Consider the following 19,500-nt stretch of genomic DNA (forward strand, 5'->3'; position numbering starts at 1 on the left):
CTAATATAGGACGGGGCCTTTATTTCACCTAGGTACATCTTGGTCCAGGCCATTATTGGAAGGAGGCAAGAATTATAGGCAGGCCTCTATTTCTATTTGATCAAAACAGACCTATAAAATATTAGGTTCATTTATTGAAAAAGTACAGTTACCATAACGGTATACAAAACATTATTCAGACATCTTCCAGCAGCTGCAATTTTTCTGCATGACAATACGAAAAAAAAAGACACAGAATGGAATCTTGGCCAAACTGACTTGCGATACAAAGTTTTAAAAAAAATGTATGGAAATTGTTCTGCCATCACAGCGAAATTTTATTTGAGGCAGGCTAAGTGGAAGTAGGCTACCAGTATCATATATTTCAAGGGAAATTCAGAACAGCGAAGGCCAACGAAATTCTGTCATTTTAACGCTGCCTGGTTACCACCAGACCTACCGGTAATCACATTTATCTTTCAGATCAGAATGATTGTGTAAGGCCGCTACGATCTCTGTGTAAGGATGGGACTCACCTATAATGGCTTGGATTCGTTAGCAAACATTTCTCCCCTGTGGTACTTGTATGTTACTATCAAGTTGTTGAGGACTGAGGAACATCGTTGGTTCTAATTATAGCCCCAGCCTGTATACGAGTCCGGCCATTATTTACCTCCGCCAACAGCGGACCAAAGGATGTCTTTCAGTGAATTTTGCTTTCTTTGACTTGTTAAAAACAGACTACTTTAATATAATTTGAGCTAAATTGTTTAGATATTATGAGCATTCTAAACTAACACTGCTAACTGCAGTAGCAAACCATAGAAATTTAGGTTGTACGATGATCTTAGCAATTAATGCAGAGATCGGGTTGTGCAGATCGTTGGCCGTTCCTCGACACTGGGTTGCAAAGTAAAACGGAAGCAACACATCATAATAATTTTGCATCATGCCATTAAACTCTGTTTTGCACTACCGGCTTATACTTTGGGCATCAAAAGTTGCCTTCAACGGTACTCTAAATACTTAAGCTAAAGGTTCAGATGATAATGGAGGAGTTGAAGAATTGTTTTTAAAGATCTAGCTCTTAATTCACGCAGCTAGGCCTGTTTCCTTTGCTTTGTTTGTTGTAAATAGTTTAACAAACACAATAATTAAGTGTCAAATTGAACATTTTTTATAACGGATGCATTACAAAACATTCCCATTAGAAAGTAAAAAAAAAAAAACTAAAACAATGACATCTGATTTGTGTTTTACAAATCTGGTCAAGTGCATGAAAAGAAAGTAAATCTGGGATTTTAAAAATGGTTCATATTCTTTATACTAATTGAAATCAGTGTTGATACTGCACAATTTTACCCAGTCTGGTCCCTGACTGCTTAGTAGAGATGCAGGCCCCTCCTCTCACTTCAGGCATCTCATCTGAACTCTCTTTGCTAAGAATCAGAAGGCTGAGCTGCTCCAGAGGCATGGCAAAAGTTTTTCCTTTGAGGTATATAAACTATGAAGGACCAGGAGAGTCACTAAAAAAGAAAAAAAAAAAACTATTTCAAATGCAGCATTTGAATCATGAAATTAAAACCAGTTAAACCAATCACAGCTGCTCCTCAGATGTAACCGGCTCTCTCATTGGTTAGACTGACACAGTGGGTTCACAAAATGACCAATGAGGGAGTTGGTTACCTCTGAGCAGAAACTGTGATGGTGTAACTGGTTTAGAGACCAGAAGGGTCATGGAAAATGGAGAGGGTAAAATAAAAAGATGATGCAACTGCAAAATGGATTTGAAAGTGATATGTGGGAAAGAAAATGGAAACGGGGGAAAAAAAAAATCTTTAAAATGTTTGGTTATGGAAGGTTTTTGAGGTGAATGTTGATTTTCACATCTATTTCGACATAAAAAATGTAATTGAAATATTTAAAGTTGAGGGAAGTCATATTTAAATGTGAAATAATTCTGGTTTAAACATGTATATAAATGTACTGTTTATCAGAAGATATTGTCACAAAAGTTAGCAAATTTCAATTTAAAAATAAATCCTGTGTTTTTTTCCCCCGTTATCTTATGCAGGTCAGTTAGTAATACGTCAGCATTTTAGTGAATATTTTAATAATCATATTCGGTGCAAAATTTGCCTATTTTCTTGTCTGAACTTCCATAACTGACACCTGATTTGTGAATTTCCCCATTGTGGGACAAGAAGGGATTCACTTTTTTTTTGTTTTTTTACATTTGTTCTGCTGATATTTTTTGCTTATTCTAGGAGCTGATATTGTTTTTTCTTCTATTTACATTATAGAAATAACACAATGGTTAAAAATGTTAAGTCTAAAAAAAAAACATTTATTGAATCATACAAAAAAATGGAGGGAACACTGTGCATGTGCTTCACTTTATCTCAAGGCATGGCACCTCATTAGCTAGTTATTCCTTATAACTGAAATGTTAAATATTTTCTTTACCGTTAACTGGAAGGGAAAAAAGCAATGCTTCAATATCTGCAACTATATAACATACTTATTGTTATGTTTACGTGGATCTTAGTTCCCCCATGGAGGTTTTCCTTCCAACTACCAATTCACAGCGTGAAATGTCCAGCTGCAGACAGCTTTGAATAAAATGGTGACGCTCATTCCTCTGCCATTACTGTTCTGTTTAGTAGCGTATTGAATAATATTAAGTCCACCTTAAACCAGTTAGTATCCATGGTAACCTACGGCTCTGACTCTGTTGGATTTTATACACTGTGTGTGTGTGTACCTGTCTAGCCCTCAGAGTGAGGACCATTTTTTCAATTTCACCATCAAATTGAGGACCAGTTGCTGCAAAATGAGGACATTTTGCCGGTCCTCACATGCTATTTTCCTAATGATTAGGTTTAGGGCTGAGGTGACAATTGGTTAGGGTTAGGGTGAGGTATGCATTGGTAAGGGCATAAACCCAATTTGCATTGGGTTAGGGCATAAAAAGGGTTGAAAATGACTGAAAATCCGTGGGACTCAATGGGCACCAACACATGGTTCTGTGTGCAATATCCACATTTATATTCTAAAATATTTCTTTCTATAAATATGGCCGCCATGACTCCTCCTTGTTCACACTGCCCTTGTTTGGCCTTGTTTTAAAAGTTTTGAAATAGAGCAAAATGTTTGGAGAAACAAATTTATCGTTTTCAACTTTCCATCCTGGCAGTTGTGAGGGCAGTCATCACCACTCAAAGTAGGATGTGTCCCAGTTTAGAGCCATGTGATGTTTCATAGAGAGGCCGGGGGGGGCAGCAGGTCGGATTTGAGGAGAAAAAACTAAATAAGAACAGTACAGGGCGTTTTTGCCATCCTCTCAATAGTCATTCATTGGAAATGACTGAAAATCAGCTTGACTGAAATGTTGATGAGATCAAAGTGTGAGTTAAGCAGTGAAATAGCCAGTGTGACCGGTCACCTTCTTACCCGCTGTTTGTCTGCAGTGGTGCTGGAATCAAAATGGCCACCGCGGCGATGCCAAGACGTTGTGGTTCCGGCGGTATAGCTCCCTTGCAGCGTATACCGTAGCTCAAAGGGATGTTTGTGTGCTTTCAGGCTCTTCCTGTCTCACATGTCTGTTGAGCTACAAAGATCAGCGTTTGGTTTTCCATCCAGTTATGTGTGCATGTGCGTCTCTGTGCTGCAGCTGTCAGCAGTGATGTGATGTACGGGGCCTGCAGCCGGCCTGACTGCTACGTGACACTAAACAGATAAGGTTTTTTTTTTCAGCGAGACATCCTCAAAGGTTCTGCGTGAGTTTGATCAGACAGAAGTCTTTTCCCACTTTGTCTTTGGTTGTAGATTTTCACCTCTGATCGTTCATTTCTGTCTGGAGTTTGAGCTCCATTCATAAGTTAGTATAGCGTAACCATGACTACTAAAACAACATCGCCCAGAGGAGGCACACAGAGAGAGCCTTTAGAGGTGATGGGCTCTACCATCGCCCCGGCAACGGAGGTGTAGCTTCACTGGTTGCCAAGGGCAACGAGTGAGAACCTTTTGCGGGAGGTGAAAGGCAGCAGGTGAAAGAAAGGTGTGGAGTTTGGTAATGAATGACGCTGTGGAGAAAAGATGCAGACTGATCAGATTTACTGTGGCCAAATTTACGTTTCCATTTTTTTTGTACAGTTTTTATCTGTCAATTAAGTATAATAAAAAAAAAATTCAGAATATTCTCCACTAGTCTCCCTGCTGTGAGCCGCCATTACTTCAATGTCGAGCAGAGGTATTGTCGCATGGTTTCCTCCAGAGCTGTCACTGTGTTTTATGGTATTTCTTGTGCTAATAAGCAACAATGAAGTGTTTATGACTTCTTTCCATTGTTTTGCAGACAACAGTGACTGCCTAACCCTGCTTTTAAAGCGCAAGTAAATATGAATCCAGACCCATTTATAAATGGGCCTCTTCGGGACACAAGCTTCATCTAAAAAAGTATTTCTCTTAAAGTGCGCAAGTAACCTTTACATTTTCTGTATTCAATGCTAATTTTAAATTGATTGCATTTGCATCAACGAAGCAAAGGCTAAAAGTTGAAGCCCCAGCAATACCTAATCATTGATTGTCACTATAAACTAAATTCTTACCCCAAGAAGAGATTTTTAACAGCAACCTGAAATAAATTCCCATAAGGTTTTATTTACTTCACTGAGTTGATGGTTGAAAGTAGCTTTAGCAGCGATGCTCATGTCCAGCCTTGGCTAGCGGCTATCCTGTAACAGTAGTCGCGTTCCTTCTCCAACACATCTGAACCAAACTGCTGAATTTCCTTGTTTAGTTTTAATTCACCTCTACTGAGGATTTAATCATAATGTTCAGTTAGATAAAAGACGAGATGCAGCAGGAAAAGAGTTCTCCAGGGCTCGGCTTTAGCTCCTCCGAACTTTATCATCTCATGCTAGCAGTTAGCACGGTTAACATTCCTGATTCTACTAATTCCACTTCAGTACGTAGGACTTTAAAGGAAAAGTCTGGTCAGCAAGGAATAACTAATCGATCATTATCTATACCTAAAACTAATACGTTCGCGAGGATTTTATTAATTCAGTGTTAATCAGTAAAAAAATTAAAATGACAATTTTATTTGCGATAACTGAGTCCGGGAGCGACCATTTTTGCCCAAATATAGTAACACCTCACCCCTTACATCTTCCTGCAGTGACGTCACGGCGCAGTAAGCCAATTGCCATTCTACCCACTTTACAAGCAAAATCAATGGGAACTACTAAACATCTGCAACCAACAGCAATTATTTAAGATTTCCAGATCTTTTCACCATTGAAATTCACCTGAGCTATAGTTAAACTGACGATACCCACGTGCATGGCAGTTGGATGTTGTAATACATCGGGTAAAAGTGAAAAAAAAATTTTTTTTTCATCTTTCCGATTCATGATCCTCCACGAACGGGTTCGTCATTGGAATGCTAACGTGAAAACAGAGGATTTGCTATCGAAATTCTGGCCTTTAATCCGTTACTCTCTGCTCCGCATAGTGCACTGGTCGCCGCTGTCATGCATAATAGTGCATTGTGACAAACACCAGAAACAACACTTGGATTTGCTCAACAGCCGATATCACATTCAAAACATTCAAATGAAATTACTCTTAATTAAAAACACTTATTTATTGAAAAGCATGTAATAATTTCATACTTAAAGTACTTTCAGAAGCTTGTATTCTGAAAGTGACTCTGAATGGACTTTTCCTTTACCTCTTCTAAAAGTCTGCCATTATTTTTCAGTTAGATCAGGAGCCCAGAAGTTTGAAACTGAGAATCTCTGCTGTCGTAAACTCAACATTTTACCTGCTCAACTTTATCTTGGATCAGTTTTGCTTTTTTTAGTAATCCTATGGCATGCTGCTTCTTTTCGTACCGAATAAATCAGAACCTACATCTATTAGGGCTGCGCCAAAAACCGAATTTAAATAACAAACTTAACTCTATTTTAAATCCAGAAGAACCTCTAGCAGAACCAGCCTCAGTGTGAGCCTGGTTCTGCTGGAGGTTTCTTTCTGTTAAAAGGGAGCTTTTCCTCTCCACTGTCGCTACAAACATGCTTAGTTAATGTAATCATCTGGTTTTCCTTATATAGAAAACTTTGAATCAATCTGAGTATATGATCTGGTTAAATTGTGTCTCTCTAAGTGCCTTGAGATGACATGTGTGAATTGAAAATGGCAAAACATGTAAACAATATAATATATTCATACACATTAAAGTATATCTATTAAGAATTTGATTTTGTTGTATATATTTTTCATGTTTATAAATGTTTATAGTTTGTATCTAGAGTTTAATTTGGGTGTTTTATGTTTTCCTTTCAGCAAATGGTATTTTTTAGTCTGTGTACCAAGTCTATTTCTTTAACCATGTTAGTTGATTAATGGATTCATCTGATTATTTGTTTTTGCCCTAAAATCCGTCTCTCTATCGCTGCCTGAAAAGTGACGGCTTCCTTTCAATGATCTTTTCTCACCTTTTTAACTCTAAACATGTTTCCCGACATTTAAAAACGGAGGACTGTGGTTTCAGGCTTTCTCTACTGGTAAAATGTTTACCGCTGTTTCTTGTTTAATGGAACAAAACATATTTTTGGAGGACGGGAGGATATTTTTTTTTTTCCAAATGGCCTTCATATAAAATTTGAATGCTCGCCATTTGGAATAATCGCATACTGCATGTTTTCCTTCAGGCGAACTCGGTAGCTTCTGTCGGGACGGTTCACTGATCAGAAGAGAATATGGATCTCTAAGGGGATGATCGCCAGTCTGGTTCTGGAGGGCTGAGAATCCCGTTTCTCTGTTTATCTCTAGTTTACTCAGATCATTCTTTGTAAACTCCTCCTCACTGTTGAGCATTTCGTCTTATTTTTGTTTAATAAATGCAATAAAAAGGTACTCTGGTGCACCAAGCTTTCTAATCTCCTTCAGAACTAGTAAATGGGGTTTACTTGATTTGTTTTAGCTGTTTGCTTTAGCAGAGGTGATTTAATATGCTGCTATATAAAGGGACTTATTTTAGAACTCAATAATTCCATCTTTACATTCAGTTTAATTGTAATCTACCTGATTGATCGGTTTTTACATCTTAAATGCTTCCAGCAAACAAGCTAATTAATAAACTAGCTATTATATTATCTTTAGATGAATGGTTTATAGAAATGGATAACAGCCTTTCTTCTTTGTTTAATGTGCTCGTTGTAGTAATAGATAAATTGCATGTAGACATGCATGACCTAAATTGCATAAATCAGCACCACAGCACTGCCAAGACCTCCATTTTGAATGCTCTGCATTCAGAGGAATATTGATGTTTTTGTTAAGTTAAAAGGATAATTTAGGACAATCTGCAGGAAAAAGTGAAAATAGGGACATTTTAAATGGTTGGTTTCTATTAATTCTCCAAAGTGAACAATAATCTAATGACCTAAACCGGTCAAACCTCTGCCATGAGGTTTGTGTTCTTTCAGAGGTTAACCTCAGAGGACACCTGAGCTACCTGTCCAGCTGTCAGACATTGTAAAACTAATTACTGGTTTGGGCTCCTCCTAATTCTGTCCTCAACGGCTTTTGTTTGATTTTCCAGGTGGTTGCCTTAGCGATGGATGGGGAGACGGAGCCAAACCCTGTCATGGCAGAGGAGAAGGTGGAGCTCCTCGATGCCACTCCTTCATCCCGACAACCGACCCCACCTCCAGCCGAGGCGGCTGGGGAGGAGGTATCCATGGAAACAGGAGAGGAAGCCACAAAGGAGGGTGGCACAGAGGACGACGATGATGATGTAGTTCTTGTAGAGGAGGAGGCTGAAAGGCCTGCCTCCTCTCAAGATGAATCCAACGCAGCGAGTGCAGAGCAATCAGCTGTTGAGGCTCCAGATGCTGCAGAGGAGGACGCAGCAGCAGCAGCAGCGACGCCTTCCAAGAGCCCCGAGTCTCCTCCGTCTTCCAATGCATCCATGGCGGCGGTATCGCAGAAGCCCCCAACCACAGCACCAGAGCCCATCGTCATCGATGATGAGGAGGACTGTGAACAGAAAGAGAGCTCTTCCCTCTCGCCTTTGCCCCCCGGAGACTCGTCTGCATCCCACTCACCTGGCGAACTCAGCAGCAAAGATCCAGATTCCGAAATCAGGATCTCAAGCGTTACCACTTTAGGTCCCAGCAGCCAGAAAACCTATGCATCAAATACACCAACACATCCAGACGATTCCCAGGCAGACATAAACCTAATGATCACCTCTGTGACGTCCCTCCAAGGTGAAGCAGCAGCTGTCATAGAGGTGAGGTCATCAAGGCTAAATATGTTTAATTTCTTCTGGAGTTTTTGGTTCTTGATTACTTTTTCTTTAGATAATTGTTCTGCAGAAAACAACAAAACTGTAACCTTTGTTTTGTTTCTCTTTAGGGAGTTGAGAACGATACGGAGGAGAACGGTCTGCAGATCAGCAGTGCCTTCAGTCTGAATCCTGAAACCCCGTCTGCTCGATCAACCACCTCCTTTAACCCGGGCCGAGGCTCAGGCTCCGCCAGCCAGCTGATCCAGAATGGAGAGGCGGGGACACACAAGGGAGCAGGTAACAAATGAAGTTAACCATTTCCTGTCAGGTTTAAACGCTGGAAGCGGGATAAATGTGGGCCTGCCGTCTTATTGGTCACAAGATGGCAGAAGTCATGAAGAATTAAAGCCTCCTGCTGCCATTCTTGGTGTCACTGAACTTAACATTTGAGAAGATGGAAGATGTAGCAGGCTAGCTAGGCTAAATGTGCTTTCATCTTTTCACATTTTCTCACTTCACAATCAAAAACTTTGATTTCCTTTTGGGAAGATTTTATTTTCTAAACTAACAGGAACAACTAAATGCTAATTGCAGCTATTTTTTCACCAGGCCAGATTAGTGGATCAAAAATTATAGACACTGGATCTTTGCAGCTTTTACAGAGTTACCTTGGCTCACAGAGTAGGGTTTAAGAAATGGTTGCAAAATTCACTGTTGGAGTATTTCCATGGGAATGGAGCTGAATAATCCTGGGATTTATGATATTAAAGGTCCTATATCATGTTATTCTTTTTTTTTTAAGCCGTCCAAAGTCACCCACAAGGTCATATGGTGAAATGATGCCTTTAGAACTACGGGAAGGGGAAAGTGAGGACGGTTTCAACACTGGTTTGTTTTGATTCCTAGCTACACATTTATTTAGTATATTAAACCCAGATCTACGGAAGAGGATTAGGGCCACTGGAAAAAAAAAAAAAAGCTAACTGATTTTTAAATTTTATTTTAGTTTAGTATGGGGGGAAAAAAAGTCAGAATTCTGACTTTAATCTCAGAATTCTGACTTTATTGTCAGAATTCAGTCAGAGTTCTGAGATTAAAGTCAGAATTCTGACTTTTTTTCCCATACTAAACTGAAATAAAATGTAAAAATCAGTTTACTTTTTTTTCTGGCCCTAATCGTCTTCCGTACAGATCTGTCTGCTAATTGCCTACATTATTAGAATATCATTACATGGGACAGATTTTTATCAATATTAATTGGGAAAAAGAAAAGAAAACTGCAACTATCTAAATGAAATCATAAAATAGTTTCATTTCACAAATCAACTTTCATATTTCGCTTTAAGGAACGTATTATTTTGAGTTTTTTTTTATTTATATAGCTTAATAACTGAACTGTAAGATTTGGCTCTGATAAGTGCACATAAACAGACGTCCCAAAGCAAAACGATTAAATTTAGAAACTTTCTAATACTGTTGCTAAACCTCTCAGTTTAGCAGGACAAACACAACTTATTAAGCCACTTTGAGCAAAGACCACTTTTTGCATGAATTTAATAAAGAACTTTATTTTGCTTGATGCAGGATCTTAAACAGTTGGTTCTCAGGAGTTTGACATTTCAAATAATATTTCAGAAGATATTTTCTTCTTACAAATTTCCAATTTCTTTTAATGATTGTATCTGGAACCCTGAATTTAATCTTTGAGCTCAAACCGTTGAAGCCTCACATTTGAGTCATAAAGTGAAATGTTGGATTGGATACGGTACAGCTTGATTACATTTTTGTGATTTTTACTGGAAATTTGCCGTTTTTATCAATGAGAAACGTTGTCATTAACAGGCCTTGGTTTTTATATCCATCTTGTCTTAACTGTTTAGTTTGGGAGTTTGCATACCATGGATTTGCTGAAACTTCATAGAATTTAGCAGATGATGATCATATCGATGTTTCCAGAGTGATGATCTTTTATTGCGCTATATCAGGCGTAACCAATTAAAACTCAGCGGTGTCCGAATAAAGAAAATCATCAACCAGTAAAGTTCCGTACCCATTTCTAATTATAATCTGTTACATTAAACAAAATTTAACACTGTTTATGTGTTTATGCATCCATGTTGACTTTTTAAATAAAAAAAATATTATCTATATAATATAAAAAATAGAAAATGTTTCCATTTTAAAATCGAAAGTGTTTTTTGAAGTAGAGAACAACAATCATTCAGTTCAGTGTATATAGAATTTCCTGATTCACATATTTTATAAAACATCTGAACTGACTGTTTTATTTTATGGCTTAATGAGAGCAGTGGGCTCTAGGCTGCCCTGCAAGGCTTTAAACTGGGTTTGAATGGAGACAAAGCCATTCTAGAGCACATATCAAGGTGCTCATTTTGAGCCTGGATCCATATTTATTTTGTATTCTGTTCATGGTGGAGAATCCTGCTTCACTGCAGCAGGTTGAGCCAAACATACTCAGAATGTGCAGGGTCATCTTTGAGCACCATTTCACTTTTCTGTCACCAGTTCACCACAGTTCTTCCAGCAGTCCACACTTTCTCTGCTCTCTTTTTCTCCTCATCTTCTCCTTCTTTCCCATCGCCCAGCTTGACACAGGTTTGCCTGTTGTGCCTAAAAGCAGCAGCAGCAGCAACCCAGACTGACAGCAGCTCATTGGCTAATTTCTATCACGTGTAGCCTGACGCTCTGAAGTGCTTTACAATAGTAACAGGAAAGCAGCGCAAGTGAAATTAGACACCCTCTTGCAGTAATTTATAAATATTTTAAATCTGGTTGGGTCTGGATTAGCCAGCAGATGGGTTCGGATCCGGACCGCAGTCCGCTAATCCGTGACCTCTGCTCTATAGTAAAGCTTTCATTGGGGCAGAAAAACCTCCCGGCTGAGATTTTTGTTTGTGTCAAAATCTGATTGTTGTTAAACTTTATAATTGTTTGTGATTTGTTAGAATTTTTAAAACATTTTAATGTTTGCTGTTTAAACCAGCCTTTTTAAAGCTATGGTTGTAATTTGTCTATTAATTACTGTTGGTCATCTTGGTGTTTGTGATTCAGATCTTTGCTGCTTGCCTGCTGCTTTTAGAGGCCATATTTAGGTCCTGCCTTTGCTTTTCTCCCGGCCTTTGCTGCCATTAAGAAACCAAAGCAAAGGAGCGATCCTAAACATGTAATCATGTAGGGAGAGAGCGAGTGAAAGCCAGATGCAAAACTAAGATTTTCTTTCTTTCTCTTTGTTGAAGACTCCTGGATCTCTCAGTCGGCGTCGGTTCCCCGCAGCCAAAAGCAAACCGGGGTGGACTCGCCATCGCCTGCCACCTCGCTACCCAAGCCTGCAGGCCAGTCTTCCACCTCTACTTCCTCCTCAGGCTCCCAGACACAACCAAGGACGGTCAAGGTAAGCCCCCACAGGCTGGCAACCCTCCATCCGATTGGTTTGCTGTTAAAAAAAATCTATGGAAAATTTGCAGTGAAATAATGTTATTGGATCTATTTTTGTCCCCCTCAAGGATTAGGAAAAAATGTATTCAAAATCTGTTTAAACTTGTATGACTAACGGATCCACAGCATTTGTACTAACAATTTAAACCAACAATTCAATTCAGTTTATTTATATAGCACCAATTCACAACACGTCTTCTCAAGACACTTTACAGAAACAATGATACAGTCAGACTGGTTCAAAGTTTTCTATCTAAAGAAAACCAGTTGATTAAATCGACTCATTGACTCGAATCCCTCACACCAAGCATGCTTGTAGCGTTCTGCTGCAGGAAGAAACCTGCAGCAGAACCTGGCTCAGTGTGGTCAGCCATCTGCCGAGGCCGACTCTCGTTCAAGGAGACAGAAGCAGAGATACAAAAAGAAGTAGAGATACCAAAGGCAGCTGTCAACCAGCTCCACAGGTGCCTCCGTCCAGGAAACAAACAGTCAGGTAGACAAACTGCAAGCCAGCTCCCATGTCAGGATAAAGAGAGCACATCCAGCCAGTAACAGTCAGAGAAACAGGACTACATTGGAAAAAAGGCAGAGCTCCAACATGTATTTTTAATAAAAGTGTTGCTCGCAGCAGCACAGCTTTTAACTACATGTTTTTATCAGAAAGGAAAGTTTTATGCCTTAATTTAAAGGTAAACAGGGCGTCTGCCTCACGGACTAAACTGGTAGTTTGCTCAATAGGAGAGGAACTTGATAACTAAAAGATCTGGAAGAAAAGCCAGAGATCACCTGCTGCTGTTGACGCTGTCACTGAAAATGTAAATGCAACTATTTAGATATTTGTCAGGTTTTGTATTTAAAGTAATCAACAAAAAAAGTACCAGCTTTGTACGAATGTGAGTCTGAAAAATAAGTTTGGTATGTCGGCCTGGAAAGATGGTGGGAATGATTAATTGAAAAAATCTGTTGTCTTTCATTCCTGTTTGTGAACCTGACAGGTGACCTGTGCTAACTGTAAAAAGCCTCTAAAGAAAGGCCAGACAGCCTACCAGCGAAAAGGCTCCTCCCACCTGTTCTGCTCCACCACCTGTCTCTCTGCCTTTTCACACAAACCTACACCCAAGAAAACCTGCACTATGTGTAAAAAGTGAGTCTTTTTCCTTTTATGCCTTAAAGTGTTTTCATTTTACTGTTCTAAGTTCATATCAGATTTCTAGTTCAGTTCATTTTTTTTCACTAATTGGTTTACGTTTTCTGTAGAAATCTTTTCATCATATGATTGGTTTGTTTTTTTGTCTTTTTTTGTTCCAGAGACATCACGCATATCAAGGGCACGATCGTTGCCCAGGTCGACTCCAGCGAGTCTTTTCAGGAGTTCTGTACAACCGGCTGCTTGGGCGCGTACGAGAACAAGCACAACCCGCCTAAAACTGGGATCAAAAACAAATGCACCGTATGCGGAAAACTCACAGAGGTCAGTCTGTACAACGCCCCATCCATCCATCCATCCATCCATCCATCCATCCATCCATCCATCCATCCATCCATCCATCCATCCATCCATCCATCCATCCATCCATCCATCCATCCATCCATCCATCCTCTTCTGCTTATCCGGGGTCGGGTTGCGGGGGTAGCAGCTTCAGTAGGGAGGCCCAGACTTCCCTCTCCCCAGCCACTTAGGCCAGCTCCTCCAGGGGAATCCCAAGGCGTTCCCAGGCCAGCCGAGAAACATAGTCCCTCCAGCGTGTCCTGGGTCTCCTCCTGGGCCTCCTCCTGATGGGACGGTCCTGGAACACCTCACCAGGGCAACGTCCAGGAGGCATCCTAACCAGATGCCCGAGCCACCTCAACTGGCTCCTCTCGATCTGGAGGAGCAGCGGCTCTACTCTGAGTCCTCCTTGGATGACTGAGCTCCTCACCCTATCTCTAAGGGAGAGCCCAGACAAACTACGGAGAAAACTCATTTCTGCCACTTGTATCCGGGATCTCGTTCTTTCAGTCATGACCCAAAGCTCATGACTATAGATGAGGGTAGGAACGTAGATCGACCGGTAAATCAAGAGCTTTGCTTTTTGGCTCAACTCTCTCTTCACCACAACAGATCAGTACAGAGCCCGCCTCACAGCAGACGCCGCACCAATCCGCCTGTCGATCTCCCGCTCCATCTTCCCCTCATTCATGAACAAGACCCCAAGATACTTAAACTCCTCCACTAGAGGCAGTACATCCTCCCCAACCTAAAGAAAGCACTCTACCCTTTTCCGGCTCAACACCATGGTCTCTGATTTGGAGGCACTGATCCTCATCCCAGCCGCTTCACACTCGGCTGTGAACTGCTCCAGTGAGAGCTGCAGATCACGCCCTGATGAAGCCAATAGAACCACATCATCTGCGAATAACAGAGATGCAATCCTAAGGCCACCAAAACAGATCCCCTCAACACCTTGGCTGCGCCTAGAAATTCTGCCTATGAAGGGTATGAACAGAATCTGTGACAAAGGGCAAACTTGGCAGAGTCCAACCCTCACCGGAAACGAGTCAGACTGCGGACCAGGCTCTGACAACGGTCATACAGAGACCTAGCAGCCCTTATTAAAGAGCCCTCTGTGCCGTAATCCCAGAGTACCCCCCACAGGACCCCCAGAGGGACACGGTCGAATGCCTTCTCCAGATCCAAACACATGTAGACTGGTCAGGCAAACTCCCATGCACCACCCTGGATCCTGCTGAGTAGAGCTGATCCAGTGTTCCACGGCATTAACATTTCTATTTTTTTTTTTTATTATTATTTAATATCCCTAAGACATAAAGGTACGTTATAGAGTGCTTTAAAGTTGACAACAAACAACGTTTCTAAGCTGCCTGCAGTTTGGGATTCATAAATCCTGTGCCTTTTATAGGGATATTTAGACAAACTGATCATTTGGGATGGATTATCTCCTTCAGTCTTCTCTAGAACATCAAATATGTAGGATGAGGACTTTAGATGGGAAGTGTTAATGCTTCCAGGGAAAAACCTGACTGGATGATTTAAGTTCCGCTTCTTGTTCCAAACCTTGGCACTGGAGCCACTTTGTGGAAACTCTAAAAGATTTGCTCACTTCAAAGAGCAGTGAGCTTCTGCATCATTTCTAACAAAGATTAAAATTTTAAAAAAGAACTGATGAAACATCATATAGACTAGAGACCAGATCTGTCTGCCCTCTGCACTGATAGAAGGTTGGAGGCCAAGTCGGAGCCAGATGAAGCTCTAGTTGCTCTCACAGGCTACACTAAAAATCACATCTTACATCTTTTATTACCCTGTAGCCTGGAGACCCTCAGTTTTACAGGCCCCACTCTACATTTTAGTTTTCCTTGTTTGTTTTTAGGGTGTATTACATGGTGGTTTACTGCTACATGATTTCTATTTTTCCTTTCATCTTTTTTTTTATTTAAGTATATCCTTCACTGTAATGTCAGGAGTTATCTGAGCTTTGGCTCAACTTAATCTGATGAACTATTTATAAACATAAATAATTTTGGTTTGTCTTTATTCTCATCTGGCTTTTGTATGATCTAGATCTATCTGACTTTTTCTCTCCATCACTACTTTTCCTCCAGGACCTTTACTGTCCGCATGGAGAAAAGACGCATTTACCAACACTAAACAGTTCGTAGCTTATTAAAGGTTTCAAACATTGTTCTTTGTTTTGAATGTGCATAGTTTGAAGCCTGACAGCTTGGTTAGCCACATTCCAATGTGACTTCCCTCATATCGTATCACCAACCACAGTTTGCTCTGAGGACCTTTGAAAAACCCTCAAGTTGATATTATCTATATTCATACATACATCCCAGACATCTGTTTTCTGTATAACAATTAAATTAAATAAAATATATTTATTAAAATGTTTTTATTTTACGGCACTAGTGGCCCGATTTTTATTTTTCTTAATTTTTTTGGACAGTAGGCTGACGGGATGGTGGGTTATGAGAGAAAGAGAGAGACATGCGGCAAAGGACCTGGGTCGGATTCAACCTGTGTCGGCCGTGTCGAGGCCTAAGGCCTCCATACATGGGTCGTGTGCGCTAACCACTGCGCCACCGAAGATTTATCTTTAACGATGTCTGAAACGTTTCCTCTTCTTGGTCTCCAGATTCGACATGAGGTCAGCTTTAAAAATGTGACCCATAAGATCTGCAGCGACACATGTTTCAACGTTTACCGTAAAGCCAACGGGTTGATCATGAACTGCTGTGAGCAGTGTGGCGACTACCTGCCCAGTCGGGCTTCAGCCAACCACTTCCTGCTGGTCGACGGCCAGCAGAAACGCTTCTGCTGCCAGAACTGCATCAGGGATTACAAACAGGTAAGAACGGAAACCCCTACTGTACATGCAGCTTTTTTTTTTTTTTTTCTATTGGATCATTAGGCTTTCAATCACTTATGTTGGTGTTTAAAAGTGTTTTTTGTTTTGATGCAATGTTCTCCCAACCAGGCTCACAGTAAACTTGCAACCTGTATGACTTGCAAAACACTAATAAAGACAGGGGAAGTTCTCCAAACCCTCGGAGCAAACGGCACCATGAGCTCCTACTGCTCTGTGAGCTGCATGAACAAGGGCAAACTCACCTCATTGATCAGTGAGTAGTCAGATTACACGGTTATTGACACAACACATCAAATTAAACAAAATAATGTAATTAAAATGAAATGAAATATAATGAAAACGCAGCTTATTTTTTTTTACCCATCTTCATTAACGGTTGAAGTAGCATATATGTGAATCCAAGAGTGAAGAAATTATGTCTTATTTTCTGTGTGCAGACAAAGAACCGACATGTGATTTCTGTAAAAGAAGCTCCTTGCCGCAGTACCAGGCCACGCTGCCAGAGGGCAGCATACTGAACTTCTGCAGCTCACAATGTGTTACTAAGTTCCAGGTGAGAGCCGTCCTGTTGACTTAACACAGGGTTCCTGCGAATCCTTAAAGTCATAGGGAAATCATATTTAAATCTCAAATCATTCTGGCTTAAACATGTATATAAATCAGCTCTTTATTAGACGATATTGTCCCAAAATTTAGAAAAGTTCTGTTAAAAAAAAAAGAAAATCCTGTCTTAAAATCTGTTTTTGTTATTTTATGCAGGCCAGTTAGTTATACGTCAGCTTGTGAAACTAAATTCAGCCAATCATATATCAACAGTCATCTGTCAATCAAATTTTTTCGGTTACAGCACTTGATTCATATGTCGCAGCTAATATACGTAACGGTTGAAATGAGAAATAAGAACCATTTCCTTTACCACGGAGTTCCGTCCCAATGTTCACGGGGATGGACGTCTGTGTCTTCAGCAGGCGTAGAGCTAACAGAACTGGCAGCGTTGGAGGCAAGGGCTCAAACATGTACGGCTGTAAGCCTTTACACCAAACCAAGCTTCTGCCGCCCTGGCGTCCTCTTCCACAACATCTTCGTCCCCACTTTCCTCTTTTAAATAAAAAATGTATGATGGAGGAGACTCAACCATGACCTCCGACACTAAACTCTCCTCCTCTTGCATGTTTCCTCTGTCCATAGCGTTCCTTGACAGTGTCGTTTCTAAGTCACCAATTTAGTGCTACTTGGTCCCAATGGAATTTCCCATAGGGAATCTACTAGCACTAAGTTGCTAACTGGTTAGCAAGATGCTTCCGACAAACCGGCCACAATCAAACCTGCTTGCGAACCTTCCGCCACAACAACTCCGCACTCTTGATAAACGACCGATAACATTCACTTTATTCACTCGTGTAAAGTCGGGTACCACTCAGGAGAATTTGGAAATGCAACCGTTGGATCAGCCGCTTCCCTACGACTTTAAAGGAAAGTTCAGTGGAAGGGAAAAGTGTTGCATCGGAGACTAGACAGTTGGAGCTTTGGAGGACTGTGAATTTATACCGTGTTCAATCCGCTGCAGTGAAAAGCCCAGAGGAGCTTCAAGGAGCAAATGCAGATGATGCAATAAAAAAGGTGATACATACAAAAGTCAGACAAAATAACCCATTCTAAAGATTATTTTTTGATGATTTTTTATCTTCCGTTGGCTATTTTCACTGTTCATATTTTAGAGAATCTATATTTGCTGCTTATATGCTTTATTTCAAAAGCATGGTTTTCACCATATTAACAAGATTTAGTTCATTGAATGACTTTCATTTGAAAAAGTTGAACTTCTGCCCTTCTGTTTCTCACTCAATGCCTTTCTTAGCAGAATGCTTCCCTTCAAACAACCACTAACGGTCAGATGCCCCTCAGCAACAGCTCTGTCCAGCTGAAATGCAACTACTGCCGAGGAGCGTTCAGCCTGAAGCCTGAGATTCTGGAGTGGCAGGTCAGACCACCGAGAAACATCAAGAGATAAAACTCTGAAGCTGTCAGAGTACCTGAACTATTTTCAGAAATCATTAATTATCAGCAGAGCAACAAAAATAACACATATATATATAATTCCTTGCTTTTATTTAATGTACAATTACAATGAATATTATTTTTCTACTGCAGAATAGCTTTAATATCAGTTGTCTAAAGATGTAAAAAATAGTTTGCTCTTTGATTACAGAAAAAAAAACGAATCTTGTCTCGAAAGAGATGCAGTAATTATAAAAATGAATGTTTATTTTCAGGATAAGGTCTATCAGTTCTGCAGTAAGACTTGCTGCGAGGATTATAAGAAGCTCCACTGCATTGTGACGCTTTGTGAGTACTGCCAAGAAGAGAAGACCCTTCATGAGATGGTCAAGTTCTCTGGTGTTAAGAGGCCGTTCTGCAGTGAAGGTACCCACCCTCTTCATCTCAAGGACTCTTAAGAAATGTAACCTTTCCTTGAGAGGCTTGAAGTACGTAGCATAAGAATATTTGAGTGGGATTATCTATGCTCCTTTCTCTTCATTTAAGGTTGAGTTAGATGCTTGAAATTGTTTCTCTGTCCTTTTCCTTCTGGCTGGTAGTTAATTTTAAGGTTTCTCTTCATTTCGCCAGGCTGTAAGCTGCTGTTTAAACAGGATTTTATCAGACGTCTGGGGCTGAAGTGTGTGAGCTGCAACCACTGCAACCAGCTTTGTAAGAGAGGCATCACCCGGCAGCTGGGGGGCTTGACCCGGGACTTCTGCAGCGAGGCTTGTGCTAAGAAGTTCAATGACTGGTACTATAAGGTGGGCTCCTAGTTATTAGTAATTTTATTAGTAAAAAAAATGTGTGTGTGTGTGTGTATATATATATATATATATATATATACACATATGTATATTTATATATATATACAAACAAATAGGTGTGTATATATATATATATACACACCTACTTGTTTAGGAAAAACATGGCATTAATGGTCAGAAATGTTCCTCTCTTGACCACCAGGCGGCGAGATGCGACTGCTGCAAAGTGCAGGGTAACCTGACTGAGTCTGTGATGTGGAGATCAGAGATGAAGCATTTCTGCGACCAAGAGTGTCTGTTGAGGTTCTACTGTCAGCAGAACGATCCCATCATGGTCACACAGAAGGGACCAGAGAACACCACTCTGGGTAAAGATGGAGTCTCTTTGTTTATATCCAGACATACTGTATGCTAGGTACTACTGTAGTAGCTGCTGCTGCTGGAAGGATCTTGATGAGGTAAAGGTGTAACCCAGGTCTTCTTTTTTCCCCTTCATAGGTATAGACGTACAAGCAGCAAAAACTGGGGTAAGAAGGAATAACTGGCAAATAAATGGTTCAAATATTACCTCTTAATTTGTGAGAGC

General features: G+C 40.4%; 1 protein-coding gene across 5 annotated transcripts in view; it reads left to right on the top strand.

The window, feature by feature from the left end:
• The window catches only part of zmym2 (zinc finger, MYM-type 2), a 48,868-nt gene that overhangs the window by 7,284 nt on the left and 22,084 nt on the right, over positions 1 to 19,500 (top strand). For 4 of the 5 annotated variants that reach the window (XM_038302642.1, XM_038302643.1, XM_038302645.1 and 1 more), the window contains exons 2-14: positions 7,592 to 8,284; positions 8,410 to 8,578; positions 11,539 to 11,693; positions 12,733 to 12,881; positions 13,046 to 13,208; positions 15,877 to 16,089; positions 16,219 to 16,363; positions 16,548 to 16,663; positions 17,969 to 18,091; positions 18,384 to 18,534; positions 18,739 to 18,911; positions 19,117 to 19,282; positions 19,413 to 19,441. In XM_038302642.1, the coding sequence (XP_038158570.1) occupies positions 7,607 to 8,284; positions 8,410 to 8,578; positions 11,539 to 11,693; positions 12,733 to 12,881; positions 13,046 to 13,208; positions 15,877 to 16,089; positions 16,219 to 16,363; positions 16,548 to 16,663; positions 17,969 to 18,091; positions 18,384 to 18,534; positions 18,739 to 18,911; positions 19,117 to 19,282; positions 19,413 to 19,441 (2,430 nt within the window). In that variant the 5' untranslated portion in view covers positions 7,592 to 7,606. The remainder of the gene's footprint in view (positions 1 to 7,591; positions 8,285 to 8,409; positions 8,579 to 11,538; positions 11,694 to 12,732; positions 12,882 to 13,045; positions 13,209 to 15,876; positions 16,090 to 16,218; positions 16,364 to 16,547; positions 16,664 to 17,968; positions 18,092 to 18,383; positions 18,535 to 18,738; positions 18,912 to 19,116; positions 19,283 to 19,412; positions 19,442 to 19,500) is intronic. The other variant, XM_038302641.1, reaches the window with a different exon arrangement.

Source organism: Cyprinodon tularosa, unplaced genomic scaffold, assembly GCF_016077235.1.
Source record: "Cyprinodon tularosa strain WSP-4 unplaced genomic scaffold, ASM1607723v1 ctg497, whole genome shotgun sequence".
Lineage (NCBI taxonomy): Eukaryota > Metazoa > Chordata > Actinopteri > Cyprinodontiformes > Cyprinodontidae > Cyprinodon > Cyprinodon tularosa.